At 37.1% G+C, this 19544-nt stretch overlaps 1 protein-coding gene across 1 annotated transcript; it reads right to left on the bottom strand.

Annotated features, from left to right (window-relative positions):
• Nucleotides 1–1498: 1498 nt before the first annotated feature.
• On the bottom strand, nucleotides 1499–15585 carry LOC121421351 (choline transporter-like protein 4). Its single transcript, XM_041616046.1, has 2 exons — nucleotides 14362–15585; nucleotides 1499–4768 (listed from the first exon to the last, which is right to left on the bottom strand). The coding sequence occupies exons 1-2, from the start codon at nucleotides 14984–14986 to the stop codon at nucleotides 3216–3218; spliced, it is 2178 nt and encodes a 725-aa protein (XP_041471980.1). The 5' UTR covers nucleotides 14987–15585; the 3' UTR covers nucleotides 1499–3215.
• Nucleotides 15586–19544: the final 3959 nt, after the last annotated feature.

The raw sequence follows: 19544 nt of genomic DNA on the forward strand, positions 1-19544 counted from the left end.
AAATAGAATATTTCAAAGATAATAGTTCTATTAGATGTAGAGTACTAGCAGTCAAACAAATTTAATACATGTATTCTTCTACAATGCAAAACACTTGTTCTTTTTATTTTCTTGATTAATATACATTCTACAACAAAGTAAAGTTCTGCATTATTTCATTTCTTAGTAAATGATTTTATTGATATTCGCTGCGAAGAAACAGGTATTGATTAAACAGCGTACTATATATTAAATATCACATATTGGCTTCAAGCAATCACCAAGCATTGAAAAAACTGGGTGTTGTGTCATCACTTCCGTGATGTTTTCCTATACAGACACTGATTGGGCTGGTGTTAGATTATTAACACCGGTATTTTTTGGCAGGACATAGATATCACACCACATAATTAGAACATGGGTTAGAACACCAATCTGAAAGACTATTGAAATAACACATTATGTACACTCACAAATCCAGATGAAAAACAACACTCGTTTATAAGTAAATCATGGAATAACACTCTTCGTAAAATCTTTGAAATATACAGGCCTATGTCATAGTAGAGCAAAAAACATATTGAGTGGGTTGCATTTTGGATACGGTGCTCTATTTTTTTAAATTTGTGATCAAAGAGAGTGGGTGCCCGAATTTATAATGGCAAATCAATAATGTTTGAATAAATGATTTTGTGATAAATTGACATCTGAAAATGATGATCTGCCTGCAATTAAGGGCAATTTGATGAGAATTACATGATGTTGAAAAAACAATGCAATGATTGAGTTTGAGGGAGGGAAATACCATTTATGAAGAGTTAATCCAGGATGAAGATAATTATGTATACTTCAATAAATTAGTAAAATTCACAGAGCAATATGCTGAAAATTAGATCAAAATCGGATAACACGTAACAAGATTATTGAGTTGTAAAGATTTGCATTATTCCGGTGAAACAGCTATAGGCACGTCCTCGTAGATATTCATTAGGTGGGCTGATGATGTCATATCCCCACTTGTTCTTTTTGTATTTTATTATATAAAATTAGGTCTATCACAAAATGTTCAACCAAGAACTAAAACATTTGGATTGACAACTGATTAAGTGTAATAGATATTATTGCTGCAACTTATTTCATTGATAATGGAGACACGTCATTTACACATGTTATGAAAATATGAAACAATTGCGATGACATGTAATGACATGAGAAAAAGGAATGTGGGGATGTGACATCAGCCCAACGTGCATATAACTGTTTTCACAAAATATTGCTAAATCTAAAATTCAAAAAAGTCTATTTATTATCCCGTTATTTGTTATCCGGTTTTGTTGAAACTTTTAGCATTTTACTCTGAGAATTTTACTCTATTCATTTAGATGTAAATATTCTCAGCCCGGAGCATCCCTTTAAGCAATAACAGTTTTGTTTTGGTCTAACACCAGATAGGTTTTTATAACAACACCAATAAGTATTAAAACAGCATCGGTTTGATTCCAATCTGGCGTTTCTGTAGTTTTTGCAGTACAAATCATAAGCATGATTCGAATATGAAAGATATACAGAGTCACAATTTCAGTTATATAATTCTTTGAAGTATAATAATGAAAATACCAATACGTGCTTCCAAAGTGCGTCCCAGCATTAACTAATTAATGTTTTATAATAACTTTGTTGCAATTAATAAATGACTTGTTACAGAGCTTTCGATTCTCCTCTTATCCATTAAAACCCGTTTGATGTGTCTTTCACAGTTATTAAAACAATTTGAACATCATTTGGCGGACAATATCTGGATTTTTCAGTGAGGAAATCAAATGTACATGCATCAAGGCCTCTGCTTTTTAATAATAAAGAGCAGAGAGATCTACATACATTGTTATACGCCAATCCAAAATAAAAATAACCAATGTAAAACACAGTTCCCTTTCCATACCATGCATTTACATAAATTCAACAATTTTGGTTAACAAACTACTTTCTGCATTGCTCGTCGTCAACAAAACGGCATGGAGAGAAAGTTTGACGGTTAGCCCGCAAAAACGTCTTCGTTTAGTAAATTATGGAAATTCCCGGTAGATTCAAGCAGCGTACCGATTTTTATTTGTTTATTGTTCGGTGATATGTTGTAACATCTCCCCCGTCTAAATACGTGACTTTACCTTTATTATATTTTAAGACATCTCAAAATAGATTGAGGTTAACGAGGTTCAGAGAGGTGACGAGTGTTATTTTATTGATAAATCAAATTTCCCTAAAAAAATGGATTCTGTTGTACACCCGAAATCTCTTGACCATTACCACCTTTTAATTTTAAACATTCAAATTATGAAATGGGAGGAAGCCTTAACCTACATTTTTACTACAAAATATATTTGAATGGACGTACCTTGTCCATGGAACACGGAATAAAACTTGAAAGATTTATTGTGATTTTCTGCTAAACGATTCAGGAAACCATTCGTCGTTTTCACCGCAAAAGAAACACAAAAAAGTTGTATTGAAGTGTTAAGATATCAACCCAATGCACATGACTTAATTTATTAGTACTTTTTTCACTTTTCGATAAATTATGGAGATTTAGCTGGCATTAACAAGTGATAATTATTTGAACTGCATTATACAGTGAAACAGGGGCTGTGTCAGCGTTTAATTTGGAATGGGAACTTAGACGTGACGTTATTTACCTTTTCAATGAAATGTTAGTGCTATCATATTAACTCTCGACAGGGCCATTCTTTTCAGTATTCTCTTTTTTCTTTCTTCCCTTTCGCTTCTTTTTTAAAAGTCCTCTTTTTTAAAGATCGCTTGAAAAATCATCGAGCAGTCAACCCTTGCCTCCCGTCTCAGTTTTAGGCGCCGCCTCTAATTAGAAAGATATAATTGCTGAAGTCATCAAATAATGGTGAAAGTGAAAACATCAACTCAACACCAATTACACATGAAAGTATTGCTCAATTGCCGAGCACTCTCTCATCACTATAAAGCCATTCATTACTTTTAGAAAAATGCTTTTGCAAATTTACACTTTTATCGTCAATTTTATGCTCAAACGTAAGTAAAACAAACGCATTTGAAACAATCTGTTTGATGTAGCATGACGAATGCAAATCAGATTCAAAATCTAATTCAATAAACAAACCTAAATTGACTAATTATCAATTCTTGATGTCGGATTCGTTCCTGTCTTAGTCTTTTTGGATTAGATTTAACCGGCAATTCTGATTTGACATTCACTCGTCCTTGTGTTTCTTTTGTTTCTTGTTGTGTTTTCCAACCAAGTCCATGAGACCCTTCGACATGTAGTAAGGCTTCTCAGGTGATCCGTCATTCCTCTCTAAGTCCTCAAGGAAAGACAAGAAGAGTGTATCGACTGCCATGTCATACACTCCAAAGAACGCTGTCGTGATGAAGAAAGACACGATCGCGATAGCGGTAATAGGCACCCAGATGTTATTGATTTCCGGTACAACATAAAAGGTGTTACCTCCCGATGTTACTTGAAGCTGGAAGAAGTAGAAAGCACCCACTGAGATGCCAACAACGATTGAAGACTTCAAGAGAAAGAGCATGAAACCAGTGACGCCATTTAGGACGCTTACACGGACGATGTTACGCATGAGGAGATTGAAAGCACTGGCTGCCGACGAACAGAAGTTGCGACCGTAGACGGCAATCTCGATGTATGCATTCTTGTTGATGAAACGAAGGAACTTCTCAAGACACCAAAAGCCACATTTGCAACAACAGAATATGAATTTAGTCACAACGTTACTGGCATCCTTTGTCTTATCTTCAATGAGTTCAAGGAGCGCTCTGATAAGTTGGACGATTGTAATGATGAGAGCGCCGAATGCCATAGAGCCCAGGTGATAGCGGATGGCTCGCCAGAAAGAGTAGACCAGCGGGAGGCCTGGGATATCCTGGGGTTTTGTGAAAGCCCAGTAGTAGGAAGCGAATGCTCCTGCAAGTGTTACTTCCCCTAAAGCAATGAAGAAGTTGAGCATCCACCACAATCCCACTACGCCGTAAATCTGCAGATAGATGGTGTACGAAGGCAAGCCATAGCTGACGAACTGGCAGGTCGCAGGGGCATACAGTGAAGAATTGAACGTCAGTTGATCACAAGTCGTACCATTCGATAAGGGCGAACCACTCGGTGCATTGGATATCTCGAATACTGCAACACCAGCAGAAGCTAAGTAGACAGCTACAAACGCCCAGAACGCCACATAGCCAAACTGAAAGACAAAAGGTAACAGCGGCCATGCTAATGTACTCAGCATCATACCTACTGCTTCGCTTGCCTCACCTAGCATCTTAGCTGCAAGACGAAACCTATTGAACAACACCAAGCACAGAAGTAGCAAGATGGCAGCGATCACTGTCAAGATGATGGCGAAGGTGAGCCAAGTATTTTCAGATTGGAGATAACTGAAGAGATTGAAAGGATCATTGATAGGCATGGAGTAGCATGCAGTCTCTCCATCCCTGTAGCATAGCCAAGTATCGTAGCAATAGTACATCCCCCATGCAAGCAAACCAAAGAGACATACAATAGATCCAAACACCACGATATCCATCAACCATCTCATGAGGATCAGGATGAAGAAGGAGACGAGGACGACGATGCCCAGGGCTGCTACGATGTATGGCCACGTTGACTTGAAGTCATCGACCACGCTCTGTATCTGCTCAGACTGTTGGACGTAGTTGATAAACTTGGTGAAGACATCGACGTTCTCTTGGGTGATGTTGCGTCCATTTGGAGTCTCAGACGGCATGTCTGCGTGCAAAGAATCAAAGCAAAGAAGGTTAAAATCAGTGATCAGAGTGGGCAGAGGATACGTGAACGCCCTCTATGTTTTCTTTAAGTATAGTGAAAAACGAAGGGGATTCATAGCCCCCTTATCAGAGATGTGAAAGAAAAAACAAAATTTTATTATATTAAGCCTCCCTTATTTCACGTTTGGGTTTGATGAACCATTCAGTGCCAATTACAAGTACACTGTGATGCTGGCCATGCATGGGTGTCGATCGCGGGGGTGGGGTATACATATCCCCCAAATACTTCAGGTAGGGGTCTATAGGCCATATACAGTGCGTATCAAAAAAAAGTTTACACTTTGAAAAAATCCTGTAAAATTATTCATTTGTAATATCCTTAAGATTTGTACACATTTTAGAATTGGTACAGATCCATTTAAGCAAATGACGATATAACTATCGAAAAATATTTCCGCTTGAGTGAGCACCACTTACGTTTGAAAAGTTAGTGGAAAGTGATTTGCGCAGAACTTTGAAATAGCTATGCGAATAAAAGTAAACCTTTAACATGAAGAACACGTATAGAATTTAGCAAGTAAAATTGATTTGAAGATATCTTTGACCTCTTTTACCTTGTTTCCTTGCCCAATACACTTGGAAGAGTGCATTGCGTCCCGCCCCACTCTCCCACACACCAAGGCCATCAAGACGATATTTGATTTACACTGAGCTGTGATTTACATAAAATGAATTAGGCTTGATTTTTATTTCTTTGATTATTATCAAGCTTGGGAAAAGTGTCGAAAAACAAGTACTAAAGGAAAAATTAAATTTCAACCCATTTTAGATAATAAAACCTTAGCGAAAAGGTGCTGGAGATGTCTGATGTAAACTTTTGTTCAGATTCAGTTATGTCCTCAGATCCAGCTGCCACAAAAAGGGTAAAAGTTGTGCTTACTAAGTGTTGAAATTTCAATTTTGGTGGCAAATTTGTTTTAAGATACTTGAATGTATCTGTTTTATCTTAATCGACTAAAAGTGCAAGGGAAATGTAGGAAAAATATATCGCAGGGTAAGTTTGATTTCACCCTTTCCCCTTGACACTGCGTGAAAACGAGCATTTCTGCGCAAACAGATTTCTGCGAGCTTTACAAAAATGGATAGTGCTCACTCAAGTGTAACATTCTGTCAAATATTTTACTTTCATTGGATAGATTAGACCCAAACCCAAGAATATATGTGAAAAAAATTACCCACATGTTGTATATTTTTTAATTCCCAGAGTTTTTTCAAAGTGTAAACTTTTTTTTGATACGCACTGTATAGACGGCAGAGCATTTTAATAACCGTGATGAATCAAATGACAAGAGTGATCATGGTGATGAGGAAGTAGGAGATGATAATGATGGTAGTGATCAGTATCGTTAATTCGGATGATGACCTTTGATTTTTTTTCTCTCGTAATCTTCTTATGTTTTTTTTGTTGTTGTTGTTGAATGAAAACATTCGTTTGAGGGAAATATATGGATTTGGAAAAAAAAGATAAAACAAAATGAAATGTTTATGTTAATGTTTTACACATGACATTTTTTTCAAATTCGCTTCTCAATGAAACCAACGCATAAGGTGTGCATCGTTTATTTTATCTTTTGAATATCAATTCATATTTGTTAGTAATCTTTATTCAGGTTTTATTATGACGTAAAATAAGTGGAGAAGATACGAAAGAAACATGGGTGTCGATCGGTATTCTTGGCTGGGGGGATGATTGACACAAATGTTCTTGTGGATGGGGATATTTCAACATTACCCCCACTAAAATCACAAAGTTAGGACATTTGGGAGTGGTTGATATGCATGGTGTTCTTGGAAATTCCTTCATTGTTGTAGTGTACTATAACTGTATAATTTTTTTTGAAAATTCAATTTGTGTTACAAGTAAGCCTATTCTAAACTCATACCGAGAAAAAAATGACAAAAATAAACTGGACCATGTACATAGTGATCTGTTTATTGAGCATGATGTATACACAGGGGCGTCGATCCATTTTTCAGATGGGGGGGGCAAAATTATGAATCAACGTTCCAAAGGCGCTCGATCACAAAACATATATATATATATATATATAGCCATGAGAAAGAGACACATATCTCACCTTCACCAACAATGCGAGCGCGAAGCGCGAGCTAAATTTTTTTAGTATGTCATGAAAACAGGAAAAATGTACCTGTTTAGGTTTGTTTGTAGTAACTCATGAGGAGGGTCGATACATGTATCTCACTAGAGAGCGAGCTGAAATTTCTTGATATTCTGACCTGAAAGCTTGATATTCTAAGCATTTTGGTACCAATGATTAAGATGGGTATCTAGAAGAACAATAGATGCGAGCTAAAAATTTTGATATTTTGATCTGGAAAAAAGGACAACTTTAATGGAAGATATATATCCAACAAAAGATTATTGCAAAATCAAAGTTCTTTTGAGGTTTAGAATTGAAAACGGGACATTATATTTACCTATATAATCATGAAAAGTATGGGTTTTTGGTACATGATGCGAGCGCGAAGCGCGAGCTGAAAATTTTTATATTCCAATCTGAAAAGCAGACATTTTGAGCACGATTTTAAATCAAAATCGAGTTGGTATCTCAATCTCGCTTGCTGATTTCAGTGTAGCATTACAATCTTATTTTATTTTTTAGTTGCACATGCGGAATTATTGGGGGGGCAAAACGATATGTTTGCCCCAATATTTTCGTTGGTGGGGCGATCGCCCCCTGCCCCCCCCCCACCCAGGATCGACGCCTCTGTGTATACAACTTCTCTCTTAAATCTAACCTGACTGGCAATATCTTTATTCTTCTTAATGCATGATGATAAAATGCAGATTCGGACCAAGTAAGACTAGCACAAATTACAACCTGTGTGGCTTCTCGTGCGCCATCGGGCTTACCGTCATTCCTTTATTTATCTTGCCACCCTTTTACTCCCGTTTATTTTTCCACCCTTTTGAGTTAATGATTTTTTTTAATTAATTTATTCACCACTGGTGGGATGGAACACCCTATCAACAAAAGTTTTCATTGGGGTCCTTTTATGTCATGTGTTAAAAAATATCAGATACATAAACATTTCATTCTTTTTCATCTTGAACCTCCACCCATATGTTTAATAGTCCTGAAAAAGAATGTTTTTATTTAATAACAATATACACAAATTGCGAGGGAAACAAACTGATTGATGGCATACTATAATCATCATGATCAAACTTTTCATTTTGTCATCATCATTATTATAATTTTTCTACCCTAAATTATTGGGGGGATGATAATACAGGCCATCCCCCCACTTGAAATATTGGGGGTATATCCCCCCATCCCCCCCCCCCCCCGTGATCGACACCCATGGAAAGAAGTGAGTACTGAAATTCAAAAGAGGGAATACAAGGGAAATTACCTTGAAAACCGAAAAGAGACCTTAAAATGACCAAACTTTCAATTTAAATACGAAGTAGACCTACATGTACCTGGTCTGGTTGTAAAGTAAACTAGTTGCACTTAACTCCCCCACATAGAACAATATTTGTGTCAGTCACCCCCCCCCCCCCCCCCCGCCATGAGTACCGATCATCCTCCACGATGCCGCTGCGAATTCATCGTTCATAAAACTTCTGACGGAGAGTATATAAAGTCTTTGACGTTTTTAATAATGCAAAAATATGTCAAAAATTGTATCCGGTTCTCACCACAATGACAAGATAAGAAAGGGCGGGAAATGGTCTTATGCATGAAATTTGGAGACACAATCTGACGTACTACTACTCAATAAGTCAATCACCATTCCACAAGTAGAACAACGTTCATAAATGGGGGTTTCCCAATTTTCATATAGTCTTTCAATTATCTTGATTGAAATTCATATCAAATATGGCACTCCCATTCAAATAACTAAAGGTTATGATTTACTGAAGATAAGTATGAAATATGCAAATAATACAATGTTTCAATATTTTAAAATGCAAATGTATTTAATTCAAATGGGGGCAAATGTCGATTGCGGTATTTGTTTATGGCAATTGCTGTTATCTCAGTTATCCCTGGCACGAGTACACTTGAATAACTGAAAAGGAAAACGTTTCAGGATATTATTATTTATATAAAGTTTGTGGCATCCACCATGTTTAGAAATTCTTTGAGGAATAAATTCTTAAATGAACTCGATGATTTCCCTTCACCAGTATACACAGAATTGCGGAGGGTTGATGCGTTACCCATACTATATGCAAATTCCTCCCGATATCTTATACCTTGGTCACATTTGCTACGGCCGCCGTAGATTCTAAAATTTCTACGGCGAGTAGCAATTCTACGGTCGCCTCAGAATTTCCACGGCCACTTACTCTAGCGGTCACATATGTTACGGTCGCCGCACGGCGTATTTTTTAATTTATGGGAAAAAAAAATCTGCGGCTGACGTATGTCCTTGAAATCATGACGTACGGTCGCCCTAGGGCGACCCTGCGCTGGCCGTAGGTTTTTGACAAATACTACGGCAGACGCGAGGTGGCCGCAAGGCGCCCTCACGGCGGCCGCAGGGGGACTATACAGGGAGTATACCATAAATTGCTTGTCACACTCATCATGATATTTTACATTAGACATTTCATTTCAGAAAGTTTTCAAAGTTTCGCACCATGCCCATGCACTTATTTTGGGCGGGAGGGAGGGGTGGGTTTTCGGGGTCCGGGCCCCTGGGTAGGAAAAAAGGGGGCGCCAAAAGAGGGAGGGAAGAAAGGGAAAGAAAAGGGAGATAAAAAAGGAGGGGGAAAGAAGAAAAAGAGGAAAGGGAGAAAAGAAAGAGAGAAAGAAACAAGAATAAGGGAAAAAGGGAGAAGAGAAAAGGGGGAGTAATAAAAGTGTGGGGGCACCAAATTGATGTTCGACCTAGGAAGGGGGGGGCAAATTCGACTTTTGGGGTGATTCGCGCTTCGCGCTCGCATCGAATGATTAGTTAGATGGACATCCTGTTAATGATTACCTAAATTGCGGAGAATGTCTAGTTTTGGAACGGAATATAAAAAAAAAGTTCAGCTCCCGCTTCGCGCTCGCATCGAATAATACTTAAGCAGTGTTAAGTGCCCATACTGTTCATGGTTACAAATAATGCTTAGAATTTCCAAACTTTGGGTCATTTTGGAATATAAACAATTTTCAGCTCGCCCTGACAGATAGATCTCCCTTAACCATGTTAATATGTTTATATGAATAAAGTCAATATAACTACACCCTAGGAAACAACAACAAAAATCAGCATTTAACTCCCCAAGATAATAATAATAATAATATTAGTAATAATAATAGTAATAATAATGATAATGATGATAACGTCATATTTTACCCAAGTCAGCCGCTGGTGAAAGGGCAATATCTGTGCTTCCTGGTCACATTTGTTCTTTTAAAAAAAGTGGTAGGCTATTACATCATATTCATGGATAGTTTGCTTTTTATTAATTTATCATAAAAAAAAGTGGTCTGCAGTTGCCCTTTTTCATGTGATTATGATATAAAATAATTCAACATGCATTTAAGGCACCTGTTTGCCTGACGAGGAGGGGTCGCCATTTTTTTTCTGAAAAGTACACATGCATATGGGTCAAAAATTATAGGTCGAGCCCCCGAGGTGCAAAATTCTAAGTACGCGCCTTGTGGCTCCGAGCATATAACACAAAAGGAGAAGGGGAAAGGAGGGAAGAAAAACACGAGGGCAGCCGCACGGCCACCGTACGCTCGACGTACGGCCGCCGTAGACCATTCTACGCCATGCCTACGGCTAGTCTAATTTCTACGGCGAGCGTAGAAAAGAAAAATGTTATAACTCCGTGTTAAAATTCTACGGCCACCCCTACGGTCTGTAAAAAGTAGGAATCCGCCGTACGTCGACCCTGCGGCCACCGCAGATTTTCTGCGGCCACCGCAGATTTTCTGCGGCCGCCGCAGAAATCTCTCGAATTCAGGTATCTACGGCCGCCGTACGGCCGCCGTAGAGCAAATGTGACCATGGTATAAACGTCGCAATTAATTTCGTCTCCTGTTTTTTTTTCCGGGGCATTTTCTAGGACTGTATGACCTTGTGACATAGACACAAATCACTTAAATTACACTGTGTATAATATGTTACACTGACGTATTGATGGGGGACATCCCCTTTAAAAAAGTTCCACGACCAAAAGGGAGGAAATTACTTGATTTACTGAGTATATTGTTATAATCTATCACCAAAATAGTTTTTTCAGATTAAAAGAGTCAAATTATTTTTGCTCGCTCACATTCTCAGAAATAATGTACCATACATACGCCATGATTGGCCCCTCGTTTGTTTTTTTTCTTTCGTCCCAAACAATATTTTAATGAGAATATAAAATAGAACATATGAACAGCAAATGTGAGTATATGTCTTATATACTTTCGTGAGTGGAATGTCTATCTTCAAATAATCGATATTCGTTATTTGAGTGAATTACCGAGAGTTACATGAACAGCAGAGAAAGGCAGATACTTGCTTTAAAATGAACACATAATTATTCATAAATGAGAAACAAACAAATAACTATAGCAAAACTGAGTGGGTATAATTTGGGGAATTAAAGGAATTCGAGTGATCCTTTCAGCATGATTAATATTATAAAGTAGTCATGGTAGTAATACCCAATACCCAATCCATGAAATCAGACGTCGAATATTTTCGATTCTAATCTCTTCGGAAGTAGAAGGGATCAGCTGTTTATCGGCAATGGATATTATTTCGCACAAAAACAGACAAAGAAATATAAATACATCTATGTTCTTGTCTAAAGATCAGGCGCGTAGCCAGGGGGGACGGTCGCGCCCCCCCCAAAAAAAAAAAAAACGTCCCCAAAAGAAAAAAAAAGAGAAGGAAAAAAGGAGAGGATAAAAGGAAAAGGGAAGGGAGGAAAGGGAAGAAAGGTAGCTTTGTGTTTTTTTCCCCTTTTTATTTTTTTTTTTTATCAAAAGAAAAACTCCACTCTTGCTCCAAATTTATATATGAATTTTGCTTCCGCGCTGCGCGCGGTTAAATGACATTATTGAAGTTCTCCATTGCTTTCCCCACCCTTTCTCTAACCCTGTTTTTCCACCTCAGCTATGTGTTTCTCGCCAGTTAAAGTTCAAATGTATACATTAGGGCGTGGAATTAGAGTAAGGTTAGGCCGAAGTATATGAAGTTATTTTTTTTTAATTGATCGCGCAACTTCTGGTCGGGTCGGCTCCGGGCGGGTAAAATCTTTATATCAATTTCCGCCGTCACCTCCATAAAGTCAACTTCTCCCGGTTTTCAGCTCATTACTAAACAACCATAATTTGGGGGCAAACAGGTTCCTGATTTAAAAAGAGGAAGGTATAAAATTCGGGTCGTATCAAATAAAAAAGTACAATATTTTTTTTCGAATTCTATTAAACTTCATGTCATTTCCCTGCACATTCATCTCCTGTCCTGTTTTGCGCCCTCAGTTTGAAATTTTGAATGACACTTAAGTTTCTTTATAATTCAAAATGAAGCGCTTCAGGATAAGTCAAAAAAATTCGGCATCCTTTTTTTTTATATAATTTCAATAATTAACAAATTTTCAACTTTTTGCGCTCTATTTTCCTTGTAATGAAGTTCAGTAATCATAGAAAATCAATTGAATTAAGAGCCGTTGGGGTATTGATCGAGATATCTGCATTTGATGAAACGTCCGCCCTTTGAAATTTCAGAGTTTCATTGCTCTGCGCGGGGGGAATCTTCCTCCCGGGATATACACTTCTCCTCTGTTTTGTGAGTTAAAGATATGCACTGTTGCTAAATGGTTTGTAATAAAATCTGATCTTTCCAAGGGAAGTATTCAATATATCTTTGAGAATACCCTTTTCTCGGGACCCTTTTCATGGCAAAGAAAATTGATATCAAACAAGCACTACACATTAATAGGTGAATATTAAGAAAAACACCAAATATTGCTTCCATTAAAACAAGAATAATTACGATAGCCCTTTTAGTTAGTCATTGTTTCTTTTACTGTTTTACCCACTTTAAAGTCTTATTTGTTCCCTTTCTTGCGAATGAACTATCTTGAAATATGAGGAACTTGTAATCCGAGGAAACTGTGTGACTTTACAGTACTTTTCGGAGTATTTCCTTAATAATAAAATTACCTTGCGACTGGATTGTTATTGTGATCAAAGTACAGGTAGAAGCCATTTATTACGTAATCGTTTCATGAACATTGTCTAATGTTTGTAAATAGTTGAGTCATAAAGGCAGAGGTGATATTTCATTGGGACTGAAAATTCTATATGCATCTGTTGTGTTATTTTAAAACAAAAGAATGGAATCTTTGAATCTGCAAGGTTTGATATTAAATTTTATGACTTTCTCATCCGATTTGGTTATTTCTGCTTGACTATTATTCTTTTTTTCTTGGTTTATTTTGGGTATGATAAGTTTCTTAACTTACCTGATTTTTAATCAGTGTTAATGAAACTTCGGATCTGCCCCTGTCTGAGGGTCCTCTATTTTAACAATAAATACAGGCTATAACATAGCTATATCCCACTTCAGATTAGTGTACTTTATGACGGCCTCAACTGTGTGTTTGCAAAGAAAAGCTATATACATGTATAGCACTTTTAAGCATTTAAAAATCACAAAGCTATGTTTTTATTTCAAAAGTTTTTTAGTAGTTTTGTGCTCCCTAAATTATTATTTTTGGCCCAATACTCCTTTGCTTTCGATTGTTTATGCGATGAACGAGATGCGTTGCTATGTCAGCATATATTATATTTTGTTAGCATGCTAGAAATGCCCATTTAGAGAAAAAAACATAAACCAAATTAGCCTATATTTTATATAAATACAGAACAACTTCAACAAAAAGAAACCATGTCTTAGTATTAGGTAGAGAGGAGAACATTATAATTGTAAACTGGATGGAAGTCTTTGTAATAATTTGAGGAAAGTGCCGTCTAATGATCTGCTGTCAGGTGAAATGACGTTTGCTTCATCAAGTTCATAGACAATTGAAAGTTGAATTAATTAAAGCTATTTAGTTTTTCAGAAGTTATGCCTGCTGATAAAGTTTGTACCAAAAACTCAGAATTGTTCTTTTTGCCAAATGACTTCCTTTGCTATTATCTAGTAATATGAACTTTATGTATATTGACTTGGATTTTAGGTGTAACCATGTTAAGCGGTGTTTTAAGATTATAAGAAATTCATCACCGATCACAGTGACAAATATATAATCCCTTCCCTTTTTCTTTCTATACCATGTATACGGTAAACAAGTCATTTAACAGCCCCTGTGTTTATACGAAGCTCACATTATCTTGTTTAATATCGTTTTGTATGTAGCATATTGTTCATGTAAAATAAATGTTAAGTGCTTGCAATGCATGTCGGGTTATTGTCAACTCTATTATTGACCCAGTGGCCTTTAAGACTTTCTCTACATCTTCAATGTTATGTTGATGCTCTTACTATACTGTATGTTCAATGATATTCAATAAAAATCAATACAATTTCAATGTGGTTTAAAGTGTGAAATGAATCAATTACCTGTCACATTCGCCACAAGGAAGTCTGGCATACATCTTTCAAACAGAGGTTTGCTTTGCACGTAATACGTCGCACACAGCTCCTGATTAAGAAGATCAGCGATGGTAAGTCCTCCATTAACGACCTCGTTCTCCGGGTCGACTCCATACTGGCAGATGAAGTCATTCCAATTGACATTCTCGTGTGTGCCCGAAGCCCACTGGATCGGATACCTAGAGGGGATGGAGTAGGTCTCTGTAGGACAGCTATCAACGCAAACCTGAGGCGTGGCGCATTGGAGAGTGATGAGAGTGGAGTAGGAGAAACAAGCCAACCAATCAAAGAAGAACAGACTCGTCAGGTTTGTCTTCCCTGGTGCCACTCCGCAGATCTCACCTTGTGAGTCGGTAGGGTGGATGATGGTACTTGGATCACCTGTCGTGAAAGCCAGATAGGCGATGTAACCCTGTCCTCCTAGAAACGCCAGGAAGATCAGACAACAGATGATATCCGTACAGCTACGATCCTCTATCGGTCCTTTAAAGGTTGGGTCGTGGGGACGGGCTTTGCCATAATTCTTTCCTTGTCCCTCGTCGTGTCCCTGGACGTCTTCATCATCGACGCGCTTCTTATTCCCAACACCCATTCTCCAAATAAATGGCAAGACTCACCGATAAAAGTATTATTTTGTACGAGTTCTTCCCACAACTCTCTCGATCGAGGCTAGTGACTGTTGTAAAGAATCAGTCAACATACATGATCTATATGCTTGACCATAAGTGTCCTCATCAAGGCAATATGACAAAGCGATAGCTCATATTGACCCGCATAAACCGAAAGTATGAAAACAATTTATGGAGTACTTGGTTGTCGTTGTTATGATCGACTCAGAGAGATAGAGGGAGAGATGAGAATGAAAGAACATGTGATGAGCAATATCACTGACAGCACAAGTATACCCTCTCAAATGTGATGATATCACACAAGCACGGATCAAGTTACAATACCGCAGTTCACTGTAAGTCAATGATATCACGTTATAGCTATAGTTATTAGGCTAAACTGCAAACACATCCTTGTGGCTTGGAAACATTTAGATTATCTGGCACGAAACAATCATGAACTTCACCCGTTTTCAAGCGATTAATTAGTAAACAATCAAAATGATCTATGGAACGAAACTGTGCATTCATCATGATTCCCAAGCGCTGTTTCTTTTAATTACCCCTGTAGCCTTGTTTTTACAGTCTGACATTGTGGCGTTAAGATATGGTTGGTTAATGATTAACATCTCCTTTCTGCTTCAAGTTTCCCCATCTTTCATGTGACGTTGTCGACCACGATTCTAGGGGTCGAGCTAGGGAGCGACCCTTATTGTCTCATGGCTTCTAAATCAAGGACAGGAGGGGTAAGAAGGGGAAGTAAGTGAGAAAACAAGTCTTGAGGGCTGGGTAGAATTACAATTATTTCTTCTTCTGTTTTTTTTAGTGAGAAAGATTTGACATCACCTGTCACTGTCCCCTAGCTACACTGGTGCCGCCCCCTGCTATCATTCTTTCAGGTGACTCCGGTGCTTGATGACAGATATTGTTTATGTCACGTATCGGAGGGCCATGAATACTTGATTGACTCATTTTTTAGATCTTTTGATCATCTCCTTAGCAACATAATCATGATCAAATTCTGCTACTGTTAGATCCTTCTCCACGATGAGTCACACATGAAATTCCTGGCTATGATAATGATACTCTTGTTTTCACATCATATGTCTTCCAATATTCGTATGATTGAACTTAAATAGAAAGGCCTAAATAGTTGTAATCTTGTATTTTTAGCGTTATGATCTGTACATCCGGAAGGAATATTATGGGCGGAAATTCCAACGATCCCGGAACTCTGTTCTGTTGGAGCCATTATTTTCAATTGATTCTAAGTAATCTCAGGAGTAGTTGTTGACGTCAGTGCAAGCCAGGCGTAGTTATAGAGACACCTTCCACCCCTATCTCATTTACATTGATCCCTGCAACCCAGATAGACCTATCCATAAAGCTGACATAGACCTCTAACATGGATTGGTCAAAGAATTGTGTCCAACTGATAGATATGGTCAAAATCAACAACTTTTATAGAATCTGCCAGAGTTCTTACATACTGTGGAGCGTTGTGGCCCAGTGGATTAGTCTTCGGACTTTGAAACAGAGGGTCGTGGGTTCGAATCCCAGCCATTGCGTAATTTCCTTCAGCAAGAAACTTATCCACATTGTGCTGCACTCGACCCAGGTGAGGTGAATGGGTACCCGGTAGGAAGAAATTCCTCGAATGCTCGAGCGCCCGATCAAGGTAGCCGTGCTAAAGCCGGGGTAATAATAGCAGGGCCCGCTGGGAGAACAGTTTTCGGAACTGAAGTGGCTACCCTGGGTAAATATGCCGCTATTATTATTATTATTATTACTGTATATTCACCAACATATCTGGTACATTGACCAACGTTTTTTAAGAGTTGTTGGAGTGGATTATAGAATGTATGTATGTGTGTATGCATTATGTATGTACATATAGCATGTATAGGACTACTGTAAAAACGTTGTTTAACATTTTAACACGTTGTTTAAGCCGATCACCCTAACAATTTTAACATATAGGTGAAGGTGGGGTAAGTTGTGACAGTTTTTGCTTTTTGCATGTTAGAATTGATATGATTAATAATCTTGTCGAAATAAGTACCTTGCCTTGAAATTTGATTCTTCTGAAATATTTTCCACCTTTATATAACTTTCTATCCCCACACTGAAAGTCATCGTGACCTTTGAAAAAAACGATGTCAAATGGCTCAACTTGCCCCATATATGGGGTAGGTTTGAGCCACCTTCTGGGGTAAGTTGAGCCACAAAAACTATGTACAAAATGTATGAGGGGAGAACCAGCATGTCAAGTTTTTGTTTAAAGTCTTTTCACTTGCTAATTCTCTATAAATACTAACATCCTTTAAAAGGAAAAGAGCAGTCATGTAAATTTGCTCCTTTCAGCCAGCATTTCAATCGATTTTTATGGTTTGTTTGTTTTTCAAGATACATTACCATAAGAATTACCATGGCTCAACTTGCCCCATGCTGTTTGGCTCAACTTACCCCAGTCCGAACTTAGTGCGATAATTTTGTATCCACACATTTATTATGCATCCATCATATAAAAGACTATGACAAGAATGAAGATCCATACCTGGACTAATAATGTTGTTATCATGTCTTTATTATATTCAAAGACGTGTGTGTTTATAAAGCACTTATCTATTTCACACTCTTTTTTACTTTTTTGGCTGAAATTCATATTTTTCCCTCTAAAAAACTACTTTTGTTTCAAAGTTGAAAAAAATGTGGTGGGGTTAGAGGTTATGCTATGGGTCTTCAATACATGACACCACCACAATTTCTGACTCATTCATTATTGGCCTGGGGCTGGTGGCTCAGCTTGCCCCTATGCTCAACTTACCCCGCCTTCCCCTACTGTCTATAAATTCATCTTATGACGTGCGCCTTTTAATTGAATTTCTTTTGAAGGTATACAAATTAATTCAAACCAAATCAAACCATCTATTTCCACCATAAACCAACTACAAATATATACAAAATAAAATATAAAAGAGCAAATAGCTAAGTCAGATTGAAACATAATAAAGAGAAATGTATTTTTGTGTACAAGCTCAAGTAAAGAGAATGTAGTCATAAATCTTTGACATCCACATATAGTAAACTTTATTAAAATAAACAAATAGATAATTCTTAACAAGGTGAGTTATTTTTTCTTGGCTCTAGTTCAGACTGAAAATAAATCCATCACGGAAATCAGCATGATGATGTGAATATGAGAACTAAAACAAACAAGGCAAAATACACATAGCTGTATCTATTGTTTGTTAAATTGGTATTTATCAATGCCTTTTTTCCATTCAAGTATAACATGTATAAAGATCTACATATTTATTTTTAATTCTATCTATGATACATGCATCTTTTTTTATTTACTTTTCAAGATCTATTTACGTTTAAAGTATCTATCAAATACCTTTTTTTCAGTATACGTTCAAAGAAATTGATTGAAGTCACATCTTTGGCCAAGGGTGGCGTAAAGGTTGGGTTTTAGGCGTAAATAATACCGGGCCGCTGAACAGTTTAGAAACTGGGGAACTGAGACCGATCAATAGTTTTATCTTCATTTACATTTCGTCTTAAAATGTTCATATTTATCTATTTATTTCCGTCAACAAAATACGAACAAATATTGCAGTTTTTGAGCACGTTTATTGAAAAAGTGTATATGTGTGGAGGGAGGGTGGTTAAACAACATATCTCACACTTCTGTATAAACATGAAGAGGCACGTATGGATAGAATTGAGATGATTTGCCCCTCTTTGATTTATCCAATTCGATCCCTCTATTTGAATTTTTGAAATGAACTACACAATACACTACACTCTAACAACAAAATTTTAACAATTGTTCGTTTTTTAATTGTTTAAACTTTTTAAACTTTTTCAAATTTTAAACAATATGAAACAGTGACGGCTTAAACAACGCCCTCAAAATTTTAAACAGTGTTTTATAGTTTAATAATAATGTCCAAAGACGTGCGCGTGATCCAATGGAGTTAGGTTGTTTAAACTTTTTGTAATTGTTTACACATTCAAACAACTTGTTTAAAAGTTTGAACAGTTGTTTAAAAAGTTTGAACTATATAGTTGTTAGAGTGACGGACTTAAACAACGTGCTAGAAATTTTTTAACTACTTTTTTACTGTGTAAGCGTTGAATAACTTAGCTATACAAACAATAATAATGCATAAAATGATGAAAATGGAAATGAAATTTAAGATGGTTTACCGTTGTTTCTTCTTTTTCTCTGCTTTTTTTTTAAATATCAAAATGGTAAGTTGCCGAAGCAGATTCCCGCGTCCCGCGCCGCCCTTTGATAGCTACTATTCTGCTTTTTTTTTGTGTGTGTAAGATGCTTTATTTACTGTATTTTCGTGTCCAATCAGACATATCAGACAGGACCAAATACACACACTCTGTAATGTGTAAATTCTTACTTAGACCAAACTTCGTTACAGGGGCAAATATTACAGAATCAGATCATGCAGAAAACGATGAGCCTTCCAATTCGAAAAAAGGAGGTCAAAGCCCAGCAGTAATCGGACAATGATCGAT

Source organism: Lytechinus variegatus, chromosome 9 (assembly GCF_018143015.1).
Source record: "Lytechinus variegatus isolate NC3 chromosome 9, Lvar_3.0, whole genome shotgun sequence".
NCBI lineage: Eukaryota > Metazoa > Echinodermata > Echinoidea > Temnopleuroida > Toxopneustidae > Lytechinus > Lytechinus variegatus.

Bases quoted from the DNA above. Each gene is read 5' to 3' on its own strand.
- LOC121421351 (XM_041616046.1), bottom strand. From the start codon at position 14,986: ATGGGTGTTGGGAATAAGAAGCGCGTCGATGATGAAGACGTCCAGGGA. The intron at 4,769-14,361 runs GTAATTGATTCA...CTTTGCACGCAG, and splicing joins CCTTGTGGCGAATGTGACAG to ACATGCCGTCTGAGACTCCA.